The following is a 26,991-nucleotide window of genomic DNA, read 5'->3' on the forward strand; positions in this document are numbered from 1 at the left end:
TGTTTTTTCTGCTCTTACCTCAATAGGTAAGATGTGTGCCTTTACAGCTTTGCTTAGTCCTGACAAGTTGTTGCTCTTTAACTTCTCTACTTTTTCCACAATCTATTCTCCTGGTATTTCAGCTTGAAACAACTCTCTGATCAGATCCCTGCAAAGAAGGTTTCCAGAACAAAAAGCCCAGTTCCTTCCTCACTCAACACAGTTGCTAGAAGAATTTTCTTTACTGTTACAGGCTGATCTCCAAGCATTTCCTTTGCATTATCCACTAGTACTTCAGACTCTCTGGCAGACTTTCTTCTCTTGATATTTTTAAGAGTTTTATTGCTCATATTCTTAATATGATTCTCTTTGTGAAGACAAGCCAAAAGGTTAATCTGACAGGGTAAGTACATTAAAGTCCTAAAATAAAACTGAAATTCAAATTGTCCCTTTGAAATTCAAAGATGAGTTCTGAGAACTGTCAGCTCTTGAAAAAAATATGTGGAAAGTCTAAAGAATGAAATTCAGAGAATATCACTTATGCAAACCAAATAAGGACAGCAAGCAAGTACTTACCAGGCATTGCTGCATCCCAGTGTGTGAAGGTGATGGCTTCACCATTGACCCACTTGAAAGTGCCTTGATCTTCCATGTCAGAGAGACCAAGCCAATAATATTTCTCAGGCCTCAGTCCAACCAGACTGGTCAAATAGGCTTGTTCATATCTGCAAAAATGGTCATAATAAACAAAATAATTTACCCAGATTGTATTTAATCTAATCTGATGATGAATTCCTTTTTCCTTTTCCATGGCAGAATGAAAGATGGAGACTTTTTGTTTTCTTTTCAAATTGCAGTAGAAGCCCTTGCAATGGAATTCTGACACTATACAAATTATTGAACAAACATAAGACTTTTCAATTTAGCTGTAATTTAGATAATTTGCTATTTGACATTGAATTAGAGTGTAGAAATAACCCAAGAGTATTTTAGAACATAAAACCTTTATCTATTTAAAAGACAAGGAAAATTCGTTCTCATACCTACTTTCAACTGTGGCTAAGTAACCTTCTTCCCCTTCACATGTCTTTTTTGCTTCTAAAAATGTTGCTTGTACATTTCCAATAAAGTAGCAGTAGGATCTGTATCTTCTCCAGCCCTGTAACAGGATTATAAAAACTTTATATGAGTTTTAAACAATCGCGATATCATGTGTTTTTGGGAGCTATACAATTTAGAAATGAAGTAATTGCAGTAAAATTACAGATTCCTTCTAGGCAGTTTCTGTAAATGTCTTAATAAAGCTTAAAGTAACTGAAAGAAGGAGAAATTTGATGGTAAGTTTAATGACTTGACCCCCAAGTAATTCTAGATGATCCTCAGAAAAAGTTTCTATTTAATCTGGAAAATTAATGTTCCATTCTCAAACACTTACATTTTTGCAGCTTGCATCAGTGGTTTCCTTTTCTCCAGCTGTTAGAGATATAGGTTTTCTTTTACAAATATAACCAGCTTTTCTCTCACAGACATAGTCTGCCCAATAGCCGTCCTAGGTAGCAGGAAAAAAGAAAGTGCAATGAGATAAGAGGGTTAGTTTTAAGAGAACTGTTCACTTTATTTCTCCTTCAACTTTTAAAACAGGTATTTTTCCCTTATGCAGTCCCTCTAGTTGTGCATCTCCTCACAGTGAAGTGAGGGGCCAGCTTACAGTAGTATAGTTTTCCTAGGAGTGTTCAGAGGGGATGAGGATGTTGAGTTTCCAGGCTCCTTTAGGATATGGCTGGTCCCAGCTGGGTTTTACAAGGCCATGACACCACCAGTCATGCCATGCAGTGAAGGGGCAAAGCATGGGTCTCAATGACTACACACAAAAGGGGCAGCAGGGATCCCCATGTGCCACCATTGCCGCCAGAGGAAAATGGTTGTTAAATTAAGAGTTTATACTCAAAGTACATTCAGAGACCTGCTTCATAGTCCCACAAAGTTCAGTGGTAACATTTAGCTGAAGAGAACAGGCTGGGGGCTGACCTTCTGGAGAGCAGCTCTGCAGAGAGGGACCTGGGTGTCATGGTGGATGACAAGTTGACCATGAGGCAGCAGGGTGCCCTCGTGGCCAAGAAGGCCAATGGGATCCTGGGGTGCATTAAGAAGAGCGTCTCCAGCAGGTCGAGGGAGGTGATCCTGCCCCTCTACTCAGCCCTGGTGAGGCCAAATCTGGAGTATTGTGTCCAGTTCTGGGCTCCACAGTACAAGAGGGATGTGGAGCTGCTGGAGAGAGTCCAGTGCAGGGCTACAAGGATGATCAGGGGCCTGGAACATCTGACCTATCAGGAGAGGCTGAGGGAGCTGGGCCTGTTCAGCCTGGAGAAGAGAAGGCTGAGAGGCGACCTGATCAGTGTCTATAAGTACCTCAAGGGAGGGAGTGCAGAGGATGGTGCTGGCCTCTTTTCAGTGGTGGCCACTGACAGAACTAGAGGTAATGGCCGCAAAATGAAGCACCAAAAGTTCCACAGGAACTTAAGGAAAAATTTTTAACAGTGAGGGTGACAGAGCACTGGAACAGGCTGCCCAGAGGTTGTGGAGTCTCCTTCTCTGAAGATCTTCAAAACCCACTTGGACGCAGTCCTGTGCCACGTGCTCTAGGTGCCCCTGCGTGTGCAGGGGGGTTGGACTAGATGATCTCTAGAGGTCCCTTCCAACCCTAAGCATTCTATGATTCTATGATAATGTATTCTTATTTATTTATTCATAGAAAAAGATGGAAGCTGTTGCTTGAGTATCATTCTGTGTCTTCATATCCATTTTTCAGGCCCTTACTAGTTGCTGAAGTAGTGGGTCTTAATTAAGAAGTTAATTTCCACATTAAAGTCAAATATAAAGTGAATAATTTTACCTGCCCCTTGATGAGCACACAATCTTCTGGCCTGTTGTTTGTGGTGGATGGCTGTCCCAGATGCCATTTTGTGTATGTCACAGGGGTACCATCACTCCATTCAAAGTACATTTGGACCTTATTATCATTCAGCCCAATCCATAACTTATCTGTTGGCTCTAAAACATGGAAATATAGAAGTAGAAAAGACCTCTTATGTCAGTCATTGAATCTTTCTCCCAGCAACTTCAAGCTGAGAATGTAATCCCTTTCACAAATTTATGAACACAGATTTATTTAGTGCACTGAATGATTCTTTTATAAGATAATTTTTTCAAATACATATTGGAATAAATACAGTGTGTGTAGGAAACTGAAGTTGTAGTAAAGTTCTTTCAGTGAATTAATAAATTTTGCTTCTCTTCCTCACGGCAGTGGGAAAATTACTAGCTTAATGCTTATATATAATGGTAATATGATAGAAATGTGTGAAGAGCAAATTTTTAGGTTCTGTGGTCAGATTTTCAAATACTGTTATATTTAACCCGGGATGTGAATAATTCAAATTTCTTTCAGCCAAATGAAAAAAGCTCAGAAATACTCTAAGCCAAGCTTTCAAGTTCTGGGTCATTTCTGTAGGTAAAAAGATGAAACAGAAATTCTAGTACTATCCAAAACTCAGAGGCAGAAAGTCCTTATCAGCGCTATCTAACTTTGAAGCTGTCCCCATTTAGAGCATAGACTGGTCTATATGAATCTTTGAGGTCTCTTTGAGCCTAAGTCATGGTATGATTCTCTGGTTTAAAGTATTCTTACTGAAGAAAAAAATAACCAAAATGAAAAAGACAGTTAGACAGACAGGAAAGACAAGACAAAACAGACCAAAAGAAAGAGAGAAAAAAAAAGCAGAAGAATGGACAGACAGAAAGAGAAACACAGTAGACAAATAAGAGATTATATGTATATATATATATGTGTATGTATATATATATATATAAAAGCAGCTTATTCACAATTTCCTCAGCAGTCACTAAGTTAGGATATGAGACCAGAACCAAAAATCATAAGAAACAAAAAGTTTCTCCTGGCGAGAACTGCTGTGAGGACCATTGGACCCTAATCAGATAAATTACTCTTGCTGAAGAATTTTTTTTTTCTGTCTTGACCATATTTCACTTTTTTTATAGTCAGTTAACACTTTTACTATTTCTAACTATAAAAAAGGCAGACCAGTTAACAGGGCCAAAATGTAGCAGCATGTCCACAGACTCCCCATATTTATGGGCTATTTGAAAGGATATAGTAAGATCAAGGTGACAATTTAGATCCAGTGACCTGAGTATGGCTTTTCAGAAAGCCCAACCAATTTCACAGCTGGCTGCCTGGAAATCACCTTGGCTAGCTTTCCGGATCCCAATCATCTTGATGATTTACCAGCATAAAAAGCTAAACCTTTCTTTAATAGGTTTCTTCCATCACTTTCACAGAGACCCATGAATTTGCTGATTTGGGCACTGTGTGAGCGAGAAGACCCAGGGAATGATTTAGAGTCCCACAGAAAGTTCCCAAAGTGTACAGAAGGCAGCGCACCTGTGTTATTTTCTTTCAAAACAGGGGCAGTATTTTAAAATCCTTTTGCTGAGAAAGTTTTTTACTGGGATGACTGATATTCTCCCGCACTCATACAAGGCAAAATTCTAACAGCCAACTGGTATTTCATGCATGCAGACATACAGGCAGAAGGAAACCCTGGAAATACTCACTGTACCCAAGCTGAGACACTATGAAGCTGTGCTCTTCAAGGGTATGAATACTGGCCAGGTTACCCTTTTCCTTTTGACAGGAGGTCAAACCTTCCTTCCATGCTTTGGTCTCCCTGAAGATCTTGTAACAGTGATCTACATATGGTACCCATCCATCTGGGCAACTAATAGGCCCAAACCTGCCTAGAAATAAATGTCAGTGTTGCAGAGCAATTCAAATGCAATGCAAAGGAAATGACACTGATAATATTTTTATTCCTTCTGTGCAAAAGCTCTAAAACTAACAATTTTCTTTTTGAAAATACTCATTATAATGAGACAATGGATACAAAATACATTAAACATAAACACAATTCCAAAATTGGTATTTTTAACTTGTAAAATGAAGAACTTCAAATAGAGATATTATTTAACATACGTTACAAGGAGCTTATACATTCAAGTGACTTTTATAAATACAGTTACTTTAGTACCTATTTGTTATTTAACTGAATATCAGAAATTATCAGCAGCTAATACAAAATGATTATCAATTCTTAAAATAGAATAGAATAATGATAGAGCAAAAAACTTTCAGGCCTATTTAGAACTAGATCTAAGGAAACTAGAGACACTTAAGTGAATAAAAGGAAATGCAAAATGCCAATCTTTCTTCCTTTGCTTTTTGTACTGTTTTTACTTCTTTCCCTCTTCTGAAAAAAAAATCTAGTGTGTTCTCCGTTTTTATGCTTATTACTTCAAAGGGGAGCCTTGTCTATCAGGAACATTGACAGACAGGATAAGTTTCCCATCCTTTGCCTTTTACTTGCTTCATTCTCTGTGCAGTAGGACTGAAGATCTACAAAGGGTAAAAGCAAAACAGATAAACAAAAAGAGGAGCATGTGGCCTAGGAAAATTCTGACGGAAAATAGCTTTTCGTTCTTTCTATCTTTGTCACAAAAAATGCCATACAACACAGGCAATAGGTTCTGTTTGCAATTACTAGCATATATGAACATACCTGAGGGAACCAAGGTGACATTTCTTCTTTTACAAATGTAGCCAAGTTTCTGATCACATTCCCAGTTTTGCCATTTAGCTTTTGTTTCAGGATTCAAGACTGCACAAATTTTTCCAGGTTCTGGAGAGGGATTTCCTTTGGGAAAGGTACAAAAGGTACAACAAAACAGTGAACTCTCCTGAACATCAAGTAGAGCTCCAAGCTGAAAAATGGACAGGAGATATCATTCCTGGCTGAATTTACACCTCAAACACTATGTCCTTCCCCACTTCTGAGAGAATTGACATTTCCAGTCATGAAATATCTACGTGTAAACATCATAGTATAATTTAAATGGACATAAACATGTAACTCATTTATACTTCTAACTTTTAATATTGCTTATGTTGCTATAAGCGAGAAATAGAAGACGGTATGTCTATGTGAAAAGCAATTTTGCTTTCAGAGATAACGTATTTTTAGAATACAAATAGTTTCTGGTTTATATTCAATAACTCCCAGCAAGAGCTAAAACATATATAGTTCTGGTGGCTTAATGCTAAAGTTGTACTTTAATGGATATCCAAATAATCTGTAGAACTGGTCTATGGACACTTTGTCTTTGGAAATAAAGAATCAAAGAATGTCATATCTACCTGGAGCCCAGTTTAAATATCGTAAAGCACTGCCTCCAATCCACTCCCATCCACTCCTTAAATCCAGTCTGTTAAGTCCAATCCACAGTGCAGAATCTGTATTTTCTGTTAGTGCTAAATAAACAAAATAAATAAATAATTCTATGAATCACTTTTTTATAGGCAACGATCACTAATAATGTCTCTAGGAAGTTTGTTGCAATTCTTACTTAACTAAAATACCACAAATATATTTAGACACAGAGAAATTTGATAAATTAATCTATGGCAAAACTTTTATTAATATAAAACACAAACAAAAAGTCCCTCTTAGTCTTCATGTAATCTACTGCCAAATGAGCACATGAGAAATAACAGAGCAAAATCAGGATGGAAGTTATATTGTAGAATAGCCTAAATTCTCTAGTAGCACTGAAATTATTCTAGCAGAATTATTTCTACTGGAAATATCTGCATAATGTAAGTGTGAATGCCCATACCAAAGCTCTTAGAAGTCAAATTCATCATGAGGATAACAAGAGACCTGGTATTCCTCCAAAAATACATGGATAGATAGAAGCATAATTTAGGAATCTAAGAATAACTGGTATATTCATCAAATGACTGAAAAACATATATTAAATTGCCTGTGACAGAAAATATCTTTTTTTGGACACAAAGGATTTCTTTTCTTTCGTTTTAACAGTTGTTTTTGGCCAATGGTGAAATTTTCTTTTAATTTTCATAAAATATTTTTCTCTTTAAAAAAACTATTGAACTTCAAAATAAAATGCTTCTAAATACAACACTAATGTTACGCTTAGAGAATGCTGCCATGCTTTCACCGAATTCTGTTTAAACTTGTCAGTGATTTCAATACGAATTTACAACATGGAACAGATTTTGTTCCTTTGTATTTAGGCACATAGACTTTAGCCAAACGTGCATCAGTGAGTCCTAGCTGTGATGATACATGGAAAAGATCCTAGATGCTAGTTAAGGTTTGGCTTACGTCCTCACCTTTAAGGTGTATTTGTTCGTGAATGTCAGTGATGCTTAGTAGTTCTGCATTTTGTTGCTGGCAGCTTTTCCTTGCTTGATGCCATGTGAGAGCTGATTCCAAGTTTATCTGATAGCGGACATTCGTTAAAATATCAATAGTCCAAGTGGTGTCTTGATCTGTGGGGGAAATAGTTATTTTGTGTGGTAACTGTAACTAGATCAGAGAAAAATGGCAGGTTCTTGTTACTCATGACATTCACACTAAACATCCCTGTGCTGGTCTTTCCAGAACAGCTGAACTAAACTGAAAATGTTATGAGCAGGATGGGAAAATATAAAGCTAAAGACTGAACATTCCCAAGTTTGTGCGGCAAATACTGCTTCCTATTGAGTGAAGCTATGAAGATAGATAATTCAGGAATTACTACGGCTCTGCAGGGAAAGGAATTGCATTGAAAAAAGTATTGAATGAAGTCCTTCAGCAGAAATCCTAGGTTAAATCTATGAAGTCACACACAGCAACTCCTCTTTTTGGATAATAGTCTGGGCACTGCAATCTTACTAGCGCATATTACATTCCTTCACATTATCTTTTTTCCTTTTGATCTGCTGTAAATCTACATACATTCAATAAAGTGTGATATAAAGCTAGATTGGGTATTTGATTATTTACAAAAGCCAATATGAAGCTGAATTAAAAGTACAGCTGAGAGCTGGGATTGGCTTTCAGAAGATTAGAAAATTGCCAATTGATCTTATTTCCCATGCTATTTAGGCTCAGGCTGTTAGACCTTCATAAGAACCTGGAAAGCTTTTGACTATGAATTTAAATCATGCCTGAAGCACTATGAATCAAGTGGAGTAATGAGGCATTTCAATAATAAAAGATGTAATATTCAAGTACGAAAATGAGAAGGAATATAGGGGAGAAGTGAGAAATGTCGGAAGAATCTCCAAGATCTAGAAAGCAAAGCTCATCTGGAATAACGCCAACAAGGAACATGGAGAGGGAAGTAACCACAGAAAAGGAAGGCAATTTCCAAAAAGTGTCTGAAGTAGTAGAGAAATGTCAATGGTGGGAGGTAGTTGTCTGGAGGGGTGGAAAGGCTGCTTTCCAAAAGACATGTGGAGAGCTTAACAGGGTGGATAAAAGGAGACATTCCATTTCCAGCCAAAAAAAAAAAAAATATCCAAATGGGATTCTTTCTGTCTGAAAAGCTAACCTCACCATTAAGCTTCCTATAGGACTCATTCTTGTACCCACATGCATCCCAGTAGGAGCATCTCAGAAAAAGGGTTGCACAATGGTGACAGCACACATCCTTTTTGGGAAACAGCAAACAATTCTAAATTATTGTTCTGTTCAGCAACACCACCACAAATAGGGAGAACTTCATTTCATTTTACTCTGATCACACTTTTCTCCACATCTTTCTGCAATATGTTGCATTCTTGCCTTGTGCAGAACACTGCAGGATGTGGCAAAATTGCATCTTGTAAATGATGCCTCCTCATAACGATACTGATGGTTTACTAGTGCTGGTTTGCCGGTGACACATTGAGGGAATCTGTGTGAGAACACAGAACTTACCCTTTAATGGGCAGAATCCATATCTCTGGTCGGTGTCATAGTCTGCAGTTGTCCCACACCACAGCCAGCCATCTGTCCTGCCAGCGTCTGTGCACTCCGAGTACCACTGCTTGTTGTAAAGGAAGGGGAATACACACGGTGCCCCAAAAGCATTTCCTAGTAATGTAAAGGTCTCTGAGAAAATGATAAAGACAGTAGAGAAAATAATTTCATGTAAATGTGCAAAATGTGAAATCTGTGCTAATGAGTGAATTGCACTTTGAACTTCCATGTTAGCTCTCTCATTGCCCTAGCAAAATTCATTTCAGTAGTTTTTCAAGCTTAAGTTGATGAATTTTTTATAAAGCAGTGTTACTATGATGTAAAGTCATATTTTATACCTGAGCTCTACAACCATATTTTTGTTCTAACCAAGATGCTTTCAGCAGCTGTTGCTAAAGCCTCACAGCTTTACCTTAAAATACTACTATTTTAAACAATTTCACATTTACACAACTACAAAACAGCATTGCCTTTCACACATAATGGAGCAGCTTCCATAGGCAGGCAATCAATATTGCAAATATCCCAAAGCATAGTTTTCAGAACATTTGTTTTGGATGTGAGAAAGCCCTCTGAATGAATCAGATTCCGTTTAATCACAAAAGGAAAAATGCACCAGTAATAATAATAATAATAATGCTGTGGTCATCCTCAAGGGCTGAATTAGAAAAGCCAGACCTCACCTATGGTGGTACTTCCAGGCCTCTCCCTGCTTACCCACATTTTCCCTCTTACGTGAGGATGTAATTTTGTCCTCACGCTGCTGTATACAACAGTCCTCCTGATTTATACTGTTAACAGTGTACTAACGTAGTATGGTAGGCAATAGTTTCTGTAGAGAGTACTTATGATAGTCATAAAAATGAAAGCAAATTCAAGGCTAACTCCCTCAGCATCCTGATTTTCAAAACTCTGATGTTCACTGAAAGAACTACAATGTTCAAAGACTCCAAACACTACTTCACAAGAAAAAAAAAGCAAAGAATGGAAGAATCAATTTTCACAAAGTACCTTCATATCCATGGGAACATAAAACATCTGTAGTTCCATAGATTTTCCAATTATTCTTTGCACTCAATCCCTTTCTTAGCATGACATTGTCATATTCTCTGTTGCCTGGACTAAAAAACAAATCTTCTCCTTGGATTGCAAGCAGGCTCTCATTTCTGCAGTCCCACCACTGGAGCTCACTTGTTTGGTTACACGGATGCAGGGTGATCACAGCTTGGTCCTCCTTTGAAAGCACACCCAAGCATAGCTTCAGTTTGGCACTCATAACCTGATGATCGGTGATCCACCTGAATTTTTGTGATTCGTTGTCTTGATGGCAAGTAGCAGTTCTAACTGACTGAGTTAAAGAAGCCTGAAGGCAGAGCTTGTTTGCTTCATTGTAAATTAGAAATGTTTTGATGTCTGTGGAACAAAATAATGCAAAGTATATTGTTGATATGTAATACATACACATTGGATAAGAGACATAACTCTGCTTCCTTTTCACGTAATCAAATAGGATTCAGATACAAAGACGATGTTTTTGAATACAATCAAGTATAGTTTCGATTTTATTAGTTAAAAACAATCAGGGAGACAGTAGTTTATGTCCTTTATTATGAGTCACCATAATAGATTTAGTGTTGCCTGCAGCATCAGCCCAACTAAGCACATCTTGTGGGATTGATTTATACTAGTCATGTGAAGTCCCTCAACCTCACTGTTATCACCATTACCTCATATCCCATGTGTCCTCAGATTCTTGACCTTGTAGACCTCTGAACTCTGAGAATTTTTTCTGACCCTGCAAGATCTTACAGGTCTCCTTGTGGGTCATAGTCAACTTTTCTAAGATGTTTGCCTTCTCCCTCTAAAATCCAGATTTTCCTTTCTTTTTACTATATAAATCTGGGTAAAGAACACGAGTTACCCTGGGTTCATTGGCATGGCTGGCCTACAAAACCTGCAGCATCTGTATGAATCTGAGTGATGTAAAACGGCATGACACTGGTCATGGCACAAAATGCAGAGCCTGAGAAAGAAGCAAGGACTGGATAATAGTGGCATTCAAGCACCACTTGGAAAGGCCTGTGGAAGTTAGAAGGTCGGCCTGTAACAACAGTTGAGTCCTGAGAGCTCCATTTAGTTTCTTTGACTAGGTTTGCAAAGTTGACTGCAATGTATAGAAGCAGCTGAGCTGATTTCAGTCCTAATAGTTTGTCAGAAGCAAAACTGAGCCACGCATATGAATTTGTTCTACTGCTTTATCATATATTTTCCTTCTCTAGAAGGCTATATATTTATATATTTTCCTTCTCTAGAGTTACTCAAGACACCCTTGGACACAATCCTGTGCCACACACTCTAGATGACCCTGCATGTACAGGGGGGTTGGACTAGATGATCTCTAAAGGTCTCTTCCAACAATTCTGATTCTATCATAATGTTCTTCATGACCCATCAGCTTCTGTTTTCCTCCCTTTCTAACCCATTTTGGGCCCCCTACCCACATTTTTATGGAGGTCAGCACTGGACATATACTAGTGTAGAGGCAAAAAAAATAGAAATCAGAGAAATCTTGAAAAAAAAATTGAAATCAATTTAATTGGTAATATACGGTACACTGAAATGAACTATTCTGTCCCTGCAGCAATACTATGAGCAGCTAAAAAAATCCCCAGAAACTGAGACGATCTATAATGAACTGTTCTACTCAGTAATTACAAAGCCAAAAGGATTTACCCTTTAACATATAAGTCTTCAAAAGACATCTATTTAACATCTAAAGCTGTGCAGCTAAAAAGATAGCAATAATATTGCCAGTGTAGTTCTACAATAACTTTTCTATACTTAACCAACTTTATTTCACACAAAGTTTTCTTCACCAACCTGATCTGCACCAATGAATTCATCATCTGTTCAAAACCATATGAACAGATTGAAAACAGCCCTTTTTGTAAGCACTGAGTTTCTCTGAGCTACACAACCATCAGCTGTGAACATCTTAACACCCTTCAAATAATTCTGTACCTTACAACCCCTGAGATTTTCTTGTTTGGTTTTGCTAACCATAACCCAGACACCAACAGGTCTATTTTTAAAAAATATAGTTTAATTTTTTTTTAATCTGTGTTCTGATTTTTGACGTATGATTTTGTTAGTTCTGATCCTCTGAATTATATGAAATAATGCCACTACAAATCTGTGTGAACAAAGCGATTAAGAATTCAGTCTTTGCTTCCTTCTCCACTCATTTCTCTCTTCTGTTAGATCCTGCCTGTTGCCCTGCTTTAGGAGATTTCCCATCTGTGTGTCTCAAACTAATAACATATAGTCAGGCATCACCACAGAATCATAAAGCCATGTCAAATATTACGAGACATAGAAGTACATTCATGCACAGCTTTATGGGGAGAAGCAGGAGGCACTTACCTGCCAGCTGCAAAGCACCACAAACAAGAGAGAGGACAAGCAAGAGCCTGGAGGGTGTCATTGCAAATGCTTCAATCTTTGCTTCCTTACCCCAAAAGGTGAGTGGTGAGAGTAACTATCAATAAAGACCCTCAGAAGAGAGGATGGTGACATGTCCTCCTCAGTTTCAAACACTGGGTGGGTAGAATGCTCTGAGTGCTAAATAAGGAAATATCTGTCACATGTCATATTTTGAAATGACAGGACCACACAGCACAAATTTGGCCTTTGGAAATGAATGGCTTTAAAGGGAAGGCAAATGGTGCTGCCTGAGGAAGGCAGGTGCCACAGATTATAGATATATAGCAGACAGGTTTTATATGTGAACACTTTTCTGCTATCACCCCGGAAGCATGAAGAGAACTCATGGGACAAAACGAACAACGAAACTTAAAAGATGGAAACTCAGTTTCAGCTTTCAAATCTTACACCTTAATGAGGCCACTGGGTGAGACATCATCAGGAAAACATGCCAGTCCCATGTAATCATGAGTGAAATGAGATAAGAGACAATTTTAGAGGAGCTGAATTTCAGGGGAATTCACTCTGCAGGGCATTAGAGATATTCCTTTCCTAAGTATCCTACTGACCTTCACTTCTGGATAAATGCAATCAGAAGACTAACACCCCAAACTACCTAGAAAATGGCTCATTTTAAAATGAGTACCGTTTATCTTGCTAAGCAGGTAAACCTTGTCAGAAAGCGGGCCCAAGTGACAACCACAATTTCACAAAAAGCTGCGTGCCTCTTCCTACCCACATTACAGAGCAAGCACTCACAGGTTTTGCATATTCATAAATACAGAGATGGAAATACAATAGAAATAGAAGTTATCTCCAGACCCCTATAGACTGTCCCTATAACTGCATAAAGGCCTGACTTTATCACAGAATATTTTTACCATATAAATATTTTGAGTCGTTTAAAAGAATTGCTCAGTGGAATAGCAAATTTTGGTGTGAAAATATTATTTGAAGTGCAATAAGAGATTTGTTCTGAACCTGTATTGAAAATGTGATAGCGAGGACACCTGGTATCATCTCCTGTTTACTGCCAAGATGACAGCATTCCCAAGGTACAAAACTTGTTCCTATTTGGCTGCTCAGCAGAAAGAGAAGGCACAAAAAGAATCAGCTCCTCAAGAATGTTGACAAGATTAAAATAAAAAGGAGAAATGAGAAATTTCACAAAACAAGGAACTGCTAGGTACAGATGTTAGGAAGTTAAGGACAAAATTCGTGCAATTTTCTTTTCAGATGATGGCAAAATATGCTAACAAAGACTATAAAGTCAATTTTTTTTTTTTCTGGAATGGCATTTCTAGATTTTTTTTTCTGAAACCTTCTAATCAGCTACCAATCATTTTACCTGAAACAGCAAAAGTTTTCTTCAGTGTAAATTGAGCCTGAGCATTTCTCAGACCAACAGCATTTCTATATCAATATGTGGTCTATTTATGTATAAGATATATTGTCATTAAATTTATATATTTATATATCAGGATTTTTTTAACTGTTCTTTTATTCTGCAGTTGGTACAAGATTCAAAATGATTCCACCTTCTTCTTGCTTAGACAAGGTGCAATATTAAAATATCAGAAGGAAACTGTCCTTTTATTTTGCCCTCCTCCTTGAACCACATCAGAGCCAGTCACAGTCTGCCAGGAAACCGAATGTGGATTCTTGAAGAAAAAATAAATATTTGACAGAAATACTTTTAAACTTGTTCTCTTGTGCTGAATCCTCAAAAGTTGGCTCTAAAAGTTATATTTTTCTGTATAGAGTCTGGTGAGATTCTAGCAAAGGGGACAGGTACTGTCTGCATCCAGCTGAACACTTGTCATGCAGGCTGCAAAAGCCATCAGTTTAAAGCTGCTCTATTTTGCAGCGGTTCAAGCACCAAGGCCACTAAGCATACAGGTCAAAATAAGAGCGCATGGAAATATCTCTATGGCCTGAAAATACTGAGGCTATGGCATTCACTTGCTTGACTTTTGCACATTTCTGGTGAAAGCAATCATCAAGCAAGGAGAAGTCAAGCAGAAAGGCAGTGCCATCATGAACCTCACCATGAAAGGGAGAATGGAGAGATTTCCTTGGGGAAATACAGGTTTGGACTTTCCCGAGGAAGGAAATTCTTTGTTTATTTAGGGTTTCTAAGTAATTTATGAAATTCTTTATGACATTTATAAGAAGTAGGATTCATATACATTCCTTGTAAATAAGTGGTATTGCATAAATAAGTAGTTACCAAAGCATCCCAATAGAGCCTAATCATAATGTCTTCATATTTTAAGGCCATTTTGCACTGCCAAAGACTATGTGTGTGGATAATACACAGACAGCAGTGTTTTAAAAAGCACTTTTAGCAACAAACATATTTAGAAAAAAAAAAAAACAATCTTCCAGATTCCACACTTTATTGCTATTCACGGTAGAAAGTGTTAAATTAACTAAATAAAAAATTGCAAATGTCGACAAGATCTTTTTGGTAATGAAAAACCAATTATTGTTTCAACTGGCATATACAGTCTACAAAAATAATCTGAATAGTTCTGATGGGATGAGTAATTTGCTCCATATGTTCTGGCCTGTATCATGTTAGGAGAACACAATGAAATTAGTAATAAAAATCAACCATATTGTTTTGGTATCTAGAATGTGTTAAAAGTACAAAAAAGACATGACATCTATAAATATACTAAAACAAAAAGGAAAACACATCCCAAAGAAAGTATAGCTTCATAATTTAATGGGAAATGATTAATGAGAATGAATAAGGTAAAGAAGACATAAACATACTAGGTTTTTATTACTTTAATCTTCACTAAAAATATGAATTGTGACAGAAGGTTAACAATGTTAATTACGCTGAGAAAGAACAGAAACTGGAACAAGGAAAGAATAGATACTGTAATTAAATCAGCTTTGCCTTATGTGCTTATATTCATCATGGAGGACTGAAAAAAAAAATCATGTATTAGCTCTAAATCATTTACAATAATCTCCAAAAATGATGCAAGGTGTATGAAGTCTTAGAATACTAGAGAAGGGAGGTACGTGTATCTAAATCAGATTTAACAACAAATTAAGTATATATTAAGAGAGAAAATGAATATTGGCCTAACATTGATAAGAAGATTATGAGAAATATGCTTGATGTGGTAGGTTTGTAAATTGTCTTCTTAGCTAATGGGCTTATTTTGTTAGCAGTCACCAGGGAGCTATCAGATTTAGCATACATTTTATGCTTGCACAGCAAGAATAAGCTTAAACAACAAAGAAACTCTTTACTGCACAGTTCAAGAATATGTTTTACTAAAGTAAGAATTTTTACAGTTTTTTATCCTTCTTATAACTCTTAGGTTTGGCATTTAAACAGCAAAAATTAATGAATTCATCTAGGGGAGAGTGGAGGAAACATGTTTCACAGCAAAAAGTTCCTTTATCTCACAGAATTACCTAATTTATATATTGCCTTTGAAGCAGTGTAAGGTGGCATAACCCATAATATGCCTTGAGTAACATATTTTATTGACTGAGCGCACATTTGCAGCACATTCAGCAGTGACAGGAGCCTCACCTCTTTAAGCATCCAGCAGTGCCAGTGAAGCTTGATTTCAGAAATAATACGGACAGTAAGGACACCAGAGGCTGGAACATCGTTGTCCGTTGCCTAACCCTGCTCCAAGTTAATATATCAAAGTGTAGCATTGTAAATTCATTATTCCAATTATAAAAAACATATGTGGTCTTCTGTGCCCGAGGCCCCACCGTTATCTTCGCTGTGCAAACTAAACCACTCTTTACTATTTACACCTCTTAGGAATCTAACTTATTCATATAACAATCAGCTTTCAATAGAGGGAGAAGATTTTTCAAGTACCAATAATATCAAACTATTTATTTTTCTCCTTTAAAGGGATACCATAATTCTGGAAACATGCAGAAGCAGATGCTGGTGGAATCTATTCCAAAAGAGGGCAGTCTGGAGCAGGACATGATAACAAAACTGCAAAGGTTAAAAATGGCGCTAAGTGGAAGTTCATCAATTATTTACATATCCAGAGGGACAGGACAAGAAATATGGGAAGATAAACAATGGAATCATTTTAGCAATGGAGAGCTGGGTTAGATAACAGGAAAAAAAAAAAAAAACCTTCATAGCAGAATTAAGTATTTGGACAGATTATTTAGTGAGAGAGTTTTTTAAAAAAGCAAAATAGGAAAGCAGTTGTGAGAAATCAATAATTTTTCTCTCTTGATCAGTGGACAGTCTTCAGTTTCCAGCTCACTTTCCTATCACTGCTTACAGATGTTCTGTCCCCTAGAGAGCACACATCATCACAGCTACTCTCTTTGCCACAATTTATAACAAATACTTTGACTTAAAAGTATTTGACTGCACCTTGCTTTGAGTCTTTCTGCAATATTCCCACCTTCCCATTCCTGTCCCCTACTCAGTATGGCTTGCTTTAACTGAAGGAGCATAAGCTCAATTGAAAATGCAAGTCAATTCAGAGAAAAATAAAACTCAACCACCCATTGTGACACGTGAGAGAAAAAGTGAGACTCCTCTCAAGGAGAGGAGACATTCTAGGCTGGGTTCACTGGCAGCCCAAGTCAGCCTACCCGGTGCCTCCAATGGCCTCTGCACCTAGCTGTGCCATCCTGTCCATCCTCTAGGATCCTCAAATTGGCCTGCTTCCATACTAAGCTGTTTCCATGCACTAAACCATCAGAAATGGTCCTTTCTTTATCTTAACGTGTCACCTTGGCTCATAACAAGATGGGGAAGTCAGGGCTGAAAATCTCTGGTAGGATCTATAGGTTGACCCCACAACATCAGTCACATGCTCACAAGGAGAGGTGAGACTTAGTCAAGCTTTTCTTGGAGAGACAAAGCAACCAATTGCTTGAAAACTTCCCATATTTTCTGCCATTGTATTGTGTTAAAATGAAAGTAACATGCTAGACTTAGGGAGTAAACTGTGTCTCTAAGGTGATCACCATCCTGACCAAAGTCCGAGAGAGCAGGAGGAGCTCAGGAGGTCCTAGTGCCATCCCCATAGATGCTGCATCCCGGAACATGCTGCATCTGAGAAGGCTGCGCATGCCATGATTGCAGCCATCATTGGTTCAGGTGACCTGCAAGCATTTGAACCTCGTTATTCTGGCTGGTGTGCAAGATATATGTGATACATGCTCCCAGACTGCTGGGTTAGATACTCTCATCAGCCTTTTTTACTACTCCATAACTGTTCTCATTACCAGAACCTCAGAATCATTCAGAATCATTGCAATTAATCTGCCTACACCTTTGAACTAGTGTTTAAGTATATGGTTTCTGTAAGGGGAAAAAAAGAAAAAAACAGCTTTTCTTCCTGGATATCAGCGTATATTTGTAAAAATAACTGGAAAAAAGTCCTATTCTTTATAGTATCTCTATGATAAGTCATTGTTTTCTTCCTTTGCTTTATCAGTATTTCCTTCCTTATAAAACATATACAACTCTTTCTGGAAAGAAGTGCTTCAGAATATTTACCATGGAGTAATACTTCAATATTCGATACGTTTCTAATCCTTTTCCTTAGGCTAACAATCTTCAATATCTAAGTGCAGCATCTGAATTGAATATTTAAGAGAGACTTACTGAAATGGGAATGTTGGCAGAGAAGATACATTTAAGGTTTTCCTTTTTCCATTCCCCATGGATTAGTGGGCTTCAGAATGTTGTTTTAAACATGGGTAACAAGGATATGTGACACTTCTGAAAAAGCCTTAATGTTAGCTCCACACAACTGGAATGATGCTATGCAGACCAGCAGGCTGAGCAACACCAGGTTGTGATGATGATGAGAAGGATGAAGCCAGCTGGGTCATGTCCTGACCTTTCTGTCAGTCTTCTATGGGGATGAGAGATTTGTAGCTACTGAATTTTCTTTACACTGACCTACGTGGATGATGGTGAAGTTCTGCCCCTACTCGCACAGCTGCCAATTACAATTGCATTAAACTTATTTTTTGAAAAAGGAAGGAAATTTCATAATCAACAGCACAGAGGAAGATGGAGATTGCAATCATTCACAAGGGCAGTTATCAAAGAATCTTTTAACTACAGCACTGTAATAAAGATCTGTGCAGCTGAGTTTTTCTGAGTAGTTGCACACAAGAATTCCTACAGAGCAAAAGAACCTCTTTGAGTTGCCCTAAGGATTGCTTTTAATCTCAGATAGTGTCCATATTTCTTTCTTATGAAGGTCATCTAAGTGTATTGCAGCCCTTGTGGGCACAGTCTGAGCATTGCAGTTTCACTCTAATGCAGTTTAATCTTCTTTTATTTCTTTTATGGGAGTGGGCTTTGTAACTCTATCAGAGAAGGAGTTGGTTTCCCTACAATTCAGTCACCAGTTCAATATTTCTTCTTCTCAGGTCCACCTACCCCTGAAGCTTCTGCCTTTCTTTGCCTGGGCATTCCCTGGGCATGCAGCTTGGGTCATCCCCATTTGTGCAAAATTGCCTGTTTTGCAGGGATAGGCATCTAAATTTTGCCTAAAGTAATTAACATTTAGGCAGACAAGCATCAGAGCTCCACTAAAGACCCTTAAATGAGCTACTGAGGTGATGGTTACTGTTGGAGTTTATGACCTGCTTGTGGGACAAGCTTTGCTGTTTATCTGGTACAGTGCTGGTTTAATGCAAACCACATGTGCTGCAAGGAGTTGGAGCCAGGTGCCAGGTCTGCTTTATGCCACTCGCAGGCAAGGAGCACTCAAACCAGCTGCCCTCTTCTTCTCTTTCTGTCTCACATACACCCTGTTGCACAGACGTGAAAAGCAGAGAGTGTCCTACCCAAGACAAGCCGGGCACAGCATTTAGGAAACTCTTGAAAAAAGGTGTAGATTCAACTCCTTTTATCCCTGCTTGGTCCTTACAAATACCTCAATCGTTGCAAACAAGACAGGCAGAAAATCTGCAAGCACTGCTGGCATTACCCTTAGAAAATGCCTTAGAAAATCAGCAGACCAGATCCTAGACCTCGGAAGACATCTAATGTTTTGCATAGTGCTTTCTAAAGAAGGAGGCACTTAGCAAAAAGGGATGGAGATGTTCTCGAGAGCTTCAGCAGATCTTAAAATGGCAGGAAAAGGAGAAGCATCCAGGTATATCATCAGCTCTCTGAGTCTATCCTAGACACTCACCCTTCTTCACAATCTGTATGAGGAATGCTACAACACACTGCTTATGTTAAAACTTTCCCTAGTATCTAAAACTTCGAGAAAGAGTGCTTAATCTGGACATTTAAGATAGAGAGACTGGATTTCACCTGCTGATGTTAGTAGCTTGGGCAATTAATTATTGTAGGAAAAAAAAAAAAACACTAGATAACTTTGCCCTAGTAAGCAAAACATAGCAATTTCTTCACTAAAACACAGATTGAGAAAGAGGAAGCCTAAGAACTTGCAAAGCTGAGTCTTGCCATTCCTATCTCTGTGACTAAAGAACGTTAGGAGGAAGAGGAAGTGAAAAATAAAGTGAAAAATAGAGTGAAAAATAATTAAGAATGTAGGAACGAACTGTACATAGAAACATCCGTTTGACTGCTAACCGTGAAATGAGCTGATGGTCTCCAGCCAGATTTCAACAGGCAAAACCAGATGCTCTGTGGTGAGTAAGAAAACTCAATGCACAAATTTTCAACATATTCATATACAGGGAAAGCCAAACGGCAGTGTTTCTATTCCACGTTCTACCCTGTTGCAACATATCAGGTCCTCTTCCCTCGAAGCAAATCACACATCCCATTTACACACTTATGCAGAAGTAGGGTATTCTAGGGTCTAACCGATGGCTATAAAAATAGTTTCCACTCCTTGGACAGAAAGCCTTGTTTTACAATACATAGCATTTAAAACTGCTTGAATTAAGAAATGAGAGAAAAAAAAAAAAAAAACACTCTGTGAAAACCTGGTAAGCCTTGGTCAAAACTTCCGACTCAAGTCACAGCCAGTCTTCAGCTACAAGGCTGGATCCTCCGCAGCAGATGTCATAATTTCTTCAGTTAATGCCTACGAGTTTGGCTCATGCCTACATTTGTAGTAATCTTTTTTTTTTTTTTTTTTTTTTTGATAGCAACACAGTCTATCAAACTTAAGTCTGTTCAGAAAACCTTGACTCCAGAATACATTCTCTTTGTTATTTTACATGGGGCAGTGTCACTGCATTCATAAACATAATTCTTCATATCAAAGTGTATGCATGCATTGGTTAAAGTACGTTTTTCCATTTCAGCAATCTTTTATCAGCTTCTTCACTAAGAGCCATATAAACAACTGAAGATGAGCAAATATTTACAAGATGAGTTCCTACACCACAAACACTGATTACTAAATTTCTGCACAACATTCTAAAATGCAATAGTGTGGATTAAAGATCAAAACTGAATATGTTATTTGGGTTACATGACAATCCCATACAGTATCTTCATCTGTTATACACACTTTTTTATATTAAAAAAAAAAGAAACAACTTAAGTTTATTAGTCCTAATACTTTAATACTTAGGAAGCTTGCTGGAGCACTTTGAGAGACTTAAAATATTCCATGAACTGATAAAAAGACAACGGTTCAATCTGGAACAAATACACTGAGTGCAATGTACGACCTAGCTGTTATTAAGTCTCTATGCATTTTTTTTCTTATTGCACAAAGCAGTCACTTCACTTTTGCTGTACACTGAATGTCAGTGGAACATTCACTGTATAGTTGCTAGAGTACTGTAAAATTCAAACCCAAGTTAATGGTGAAGTAATTTCTATATACAGATAAATATATCATCTCTGGCATAGGAAATGCTTGAGCTGCAAGTGATAGGAGGAACATCTAAGGAGCTGCTGCTTGACATTGGGCACCTTCTTTTGGACAGTATCAGAGACAGGATGCTGGGCTAGATGGATCTTTATCTCACCAAGTACAGCTGCTCTTAAACTGTGGTGCAACCTAAATTTACTGGCTTAATTCAAGTAGACAACTCTGTCCATACTTTTGTAAAGACCAGTTAGGCCTCTACGCTGCCAGCGTGGGGAGGAATGGCTCACAGATGACAGGCCCAACATGTGCTTTCCACCAGCCATCGCTATGTTCCTTGCCAATTCAGGACACTGTGCAGAAGAAATTCTGCACATTTTCAAAGGTCTGAATATAATTTAGGCATCTACTTTGGAGAATGAGATGCTTCTGTGCATTCTTTCAAGCGAATTTAAAATGAAACAAATGACATAACTGGTTTTGGCAATAACAGGATTCTACACCTATGCTTCAACTGTATAAAAATGTGCTGCATTAAGGTTAATTTCACTGTATGTTGTTTTCTAAAAAACAAAAATCTCCCAACTTCTCCAATTACTTATTAAATAAGTGCTTTAAAGAACGTTGGAAGGTACCAAGGAACTGTAAAAGCATGCAACAAGCAATGGAAAGTATTCAATTAACGGAGAAAATTCACAGAATATGCTCGACTCTTGTGATTCTTTAGCTGAATACAAATAACTTTCATACAACGGCCCTGGATTTCCTCCCTTTTTATCTCATTCCTAGTTTCCTCATTCTTTTACATTTCATTCTTTATTTTGTGTCACTGAGTTTTTATATCACTAAATTTCTCATCTTAATAAAGTAATTATAATGTAGCCATGTTTTAGTGGCAAAATGATTTCCCCGTCATTTTCAATACAACTCAAGATGAATAATTTCACTGTTACGTGCTCTAGATGTAGCTGCTTTGACAAATAGTCAGGAAATGAGATGGTTTCTTTTATTCCAGATACTTGTTATCTTTGCAATGTGTGAAGGTTGCACGTTCTTGTTTTCCCATTTCCTGCTAAAAAGATCATTGCAAGCAAACACATTTTAGTCTGAACAGTCCCTAAACTTTTATTGTTTTCAGATGCTTTACTAGGCCAGAGTACACAGCAAATAGTGCTTTTAATAGAATTTGTTTTTAGATAGCAACCTAAGAACCACCACTACCACCAGCCCCAAAAAGTACTAACACCAAGAGATAATGCTGCTGTTCCCAGCATCTGGTAATAAAGAGCAATTTTCATACAGTATAAGGTACAAGAGCTGCACCCCAGGTGCATCCCAGGGGATGAGAGACTCTAATTAATCCTTATTATTATTATTACACCCTCCTCTTCATAGCTGATTCCCTGTCATTTCCTCCGCTGATTCATTTCCTCCCTCTTTTATATTTCCCATTTTTCTTACTTTTTCCTTACTTAGCAGACCCCAAGCTGGCCAAATCCAGCAATTGGAATTATCTTCCCATTTTCCTCAAGCTGAGAACATCCCACAAGACCAAAAGTGTTTTCATTTTCTGACAGGCCATTTTCTCAGAACAAAAACAAAGACACATTTGTGCTACGCAGAAAACTTGAATCTGTTGAGAAAAGCTAGATTAAAAGCCACGGTTAAAAGCAAATCTCTTCACTTTCCATGCCTGTAGTTTCTCGTATTGCTTCAGTGGCTTCTTGGATTACAAAACCCCCCGTACATACAGTTTCAGAATATTTCCCTGTTAGAAACCTCCTCCTTCCCATCACCCTGGAGGCTTCTCCAGGAGTTCATTTCCTGTTCTTTTTTAGGAATACCGCAAGTCTTCCCTTAAATTGCAGATTCCTTCCCATTCTCTTTGCTCCTCCTCAACGCTTCACCCCAAACCTGTGCAGTCTCATTGCTCTTAATGAAGAAGCCATCTCCTCTAGAAGGTGCTCTCTAGAAGACGCTGTCCAGTGCAGGACATTTGGAGTCACGGCAAGGTGAAGAGCTAGACTGGCTCCTTCCCAGAGGCCACAGCCCCAGCAAAGGCCAGAGAGGTCCCACATAAATCAGGAATGAGCATGCAGATGTTCTGTGCTCTCGGCCACCTCCCCTTTCACACACACTTTCCTGAGGTTGAATATGCTGCTGGGCTTCTGGGGCTCCAGTGTCCTTTACCTGGTTTGTTGTCCTGTCTCTGCCAGGTGGCACTTCTGATCTATGCAACACACAACAGGAGCAATCGCATGCCATTTAAAAGATATCTAAGGAAGGCCAGTGAATTGCACCCTTGCATGTGTATTCCTAACTTTTGCCTGTTAAGGAGAATTATGTCAACTAGTTCTAAATGTAGCTGAGGCAAATTTCATCTATCCATGTAAATCAACAGTCTGGACAAGAATGAAATATTGACAATAATGCTTGTACTGTGTGTGTTCCCCTGAGATGAGAGATACTTTTGTTGCCAGAAGAATGGCAAAACATATTCTTAAAATGCTTTAGCTATCATTATTTATCAGAGGGTATATAAAAGGTTGGGCTCTGCATAATGTCACAGAAAGGAGAAAGCTGGCTATGTTAAATAAGGACACAGCTGAGAAGAGAAAAAATGAACCAGAACTTCTCTTGCCCAGTGACATCAGGACAACTTTATGCTTACAGAGCAGTTCAAACTTTTCCTATTGACACCAGAAAATCTGGCTTCTGTTCCTGACATTCTGGCTTCATGTCAGAAAATCTGACATGCTGGAAAGCTGCCACAGTGAATTCTTCCACAGTAGAACTTCCCTAAGGCAAGTTACTGCTTTATATTCGGTAAGAAAGTTCAAGTTAAAAACTTACTGTTCTTTCTGCCATGTGACAATTGTAGCTTACAGGTATAAAGCAGTGAAAATTTGAGAAAAGTCTGGGCATTCTCAAATACTGCCCTAATATAGAGAAAGAAAATGTAAGGATCTGAGAAAGTAGGTCTCCACATCCTATATATACAGAGAGGAATTTTACAAAGGCTGTTATGTTGCACCTAAAGTCCAAATCCAGAATCTATATGAAAACTGGACAGAAAATTGTGCTGTCATCCCTACTGTATTGCAGCCTAAGTGCAAAATTGCCTCCCTGCTGCTAAAAGCTTGTTTTTGACACTGAAGTTCCCCTTTATCTGTTTCTTGCTATGTGCTCTAACATTTCAGTGTGGCAAATCATGGCAGTCCAGCATTTGTATCATACCTTAAGTATAGTCAGTGCCCTTAAAGTAGGCAGTCCTGTACTGCCTTGTCTGAGGAGCGCTCTTGGAGCAGGTCTATTAGTTACGGTCCAGTATGAAGTACAACAACAGCCACCCTTTCCCTTTAGAAAGGCAGCTTCAAGGCACGCTGTGGTGCCATTCAGTGGTGAGGACACTTGCCTTGCTGCAGACTCCCATGGCTTAGAAGCAAGCTGCATTTTCTTATCTTACTACAGTGAGCATTTTGATTGAACCAAAGAAAATACACATCATACCCCTGGATCAAAAGGCTGTGAGTAAAAAAAGGCAGAGTTAACACTAAAAATAATTTTTACCAGGTGCAGAAAAGTTCTGGAATACCTAGGGCTTAATTCAATAAGGATTAAGTACAACACATTACACTTGTGAGGGCAACATCCCCTGCAGAAGTGAAAAGTAGAGGCAGATGCCTAGGCACATAATTCTTCAGGAAGAAATGTTTAATCAAAAGCATAACATCAAACAAAAACTTTACAAAGAAAAGTATCTAGGCAGGATGCACAAACCAAGTTTGTTGCAAATTCTCTTTTCACGTACAGGATATCAAGGTGGGAAGGAAATGTAAATCACAAGTATTGCTAATAACAATTTTTCTTTTTTTTTTAATCCCACTAAGCTGTTTTTACTGATAGAATCAAGCTCTTTTAACTAATAGCAGATAACTACTCACAACACATATTCTCGTTTTTCACTCACACAGTTTGCTCTTACACATTCATCCATAGTTACCTGGTTGGAGCAATGTTTGGGAGTGAATCCTAACTATACACTCAGGTACAGAGGGTTGGACTGATGCTCCAGTGGCTCCAAGGAGGCTCCTAGTCTGGAAGGTCCCTCAGAGGGTTATAGTCTTCATTGGATATAATCCATCACTGTTTGGATGTGATCTGTATTTTACAACCCACTATACATGTTTGTGTGCATTAGTATCTTTATACAACCCCAGCAAAATTCTGGCGTCCCGAGTTTATTAGCTCTCACAGCTAATAAACAGCTACAAGAATACCAGTCTACAAAACTTAAGAGTCATTACAGGCTTTCACAAATTAACATCTCATTTTATATGCTTCCTCTTTTTGATGTATTGTTTTCTGGTAACAATTTCTCCAGCCTAACCTCTAGAACCTATTGAACCAGTCCAGAGAAACTCAGGCAAAAGACGCTTTTACAAAATCACACTTGTGGATTAATCTACAAATTCATCTTTTTGTGTGTTCACTGTTATTAGGATTTTGGGGCCATAAATTAATGGCCTAAAATGGTATGGAATGCTTCAGTGATATCGGAGATTTCAAGAATAAGTTTTATGTAGTTTTATCAGCTATGAATTAAGTATAATTCATTCTGCTTGATCCTAACTTTGGCAAAATCCTCTGAGGTCCCTATTCTATTATCTAAATGGTAAAAGATTTTTATTCACAATACATTCAAACTTTATATTATACCCAATCTTTCACTGCTTATTTTCCCTATTTAGCAGAAGAAAAGTAATTAACATTTCCCTTCCTATCAGCCATATGCAGAGGAGGGAAATGTGTTAATTCAGATGCAACAGAAACTTTACAGAAGATCTAAAATAAAATTAAATAATATTTCAAGGTGAAAAACTGAATATTGTGGGGTTTTTTTATATATATTACAGTTCTATGTTGTAGAATTAAAAAAAAAAAAAAACTATGAGAACATATGCTCCCTGGATTTTGGAGCTTTCTGACCTGAATTTATACAACAGTAATCCAAATTAGTCAGTGATAATGTGTCAATTAAGAGATCATGGAGCCAAGGATAGTTTGTTCATCTGCAAGAACAGCCTCCTAAAAGCATAAGAAAGGTGCAACGTGCAAGAAAATAAGTATGCAAGGCAGTAGGCCAACCTGGCCACTCAGGGAACTTCTGAGTGAGCTCAAAGTTAAACAGAAGCGAGGGCTGCATTGGTGAGGGCATAGATAGCAGGTCAAGGTTATTATTGCCCTCTACATAGCACTCTTGAGGCCACATTCAGAATATTCGGTCCCATTTTGTCCAGGTAACGAGAGATTGACAAACTGGAGTGAGTTTAGCCATAGGCCACTCCAAGAGGAGTAGGAGCTCCAGTGTACAGGTACAGAATATAGGAGGAAAGGCTGAGAAAAACGGGAGAATTACTTGCTAATGGGACATTTTACTGTTATCTTCAGCTAGATAAAGAAGAATTACAGAGAAGACAGAGCCAATGGGATATAAAAAGAAAAAAAAACACCAAAAATATGGCTAAGCACTGGGAATGGTTGCTCATAGAGGTTGACTGGCTGAGGCCTTGATCAGACTGCTCCTGCTTTAAGCTGGGGCTGGGCCAGACGAGCTCCAGAGCATCCATCCAACCGGTGCAACTCTGACAGTTTGTCCAAGAGTTCAGAGCGTAACATTTTCAGGATTCATATACACAGGGATGTGCTTTTTGAGGCAAACTTATGAGTTTCTTCTCACAGTTAACTGTACTGGGCACATTCTCCTTATGGTGATGCAGGTGCCATGTGGAGGTGGGAATTGTCTAAATGTTTCTTACGCAGAACAGCTCCAGGTTTAAGAATACACTCAGCAGTCC

The 26,991-nt window shown here is 38.1% G+C and overlaps 1 protein-coding gene across 1 annotated transcript in view; it reads right to left on the reverse strand.

Moving 5' to 3' along the window:
* The window catches only part of LOC104580265 (macrophage mannose receptor 1), a 35,893-nt gene extending 23,531 nt beyond the window's left edge, over positions 1-12,362 (reverse strand). Inside the window, 11 exon segments of the mRNA XM_088524339.1 lie at positions 556-704; positions 1,023-1,138; positions 1,415-1,528; positions 2,873-3,030; positions 4,615-4,797; positions 5,616-5,750; positions 6,251-6,364; positions 7,250-7,408; positions 8,823-8,996; positions 9,876-10,277; positions 12,288-12,362. Of these exon segments, the coding sequence (XP_088380465.1) occupies positions 556-704; positions 1,023-1,138; positions 1,415-1,528; positions 2,873-3,030; positions 4,615-4,797; positions 5,616-5,750; positions 6,251-6,364; positions 7,250-7,408; positions 8,823-8,996; positions 9,876-10,277; positions 12,288-12,348 (1,765 nt within the window). The 5' untranslated portion in view covers positions 12,349-12,362.
* Between the last annotated feature and the right edge of the window lie 14,629 nt (positions 12,363-26,991).

This window comes from Tinamus guttatus, unplaced genomic scaffold (genome assembly GCF_059628265.1).
Source record: "Tinamus guttatus ecotype Peru unplaced genomic scaffold, ASM5962826v1 Tinamus_guttatus_pri_ptg000209l, whole genome shotgun sequence".
NCBI lineage: Eukaryota > Metazoa > Chordata > Aves > Tinamiformes > Tinamidae > Tinamus > Tinamus guttatus.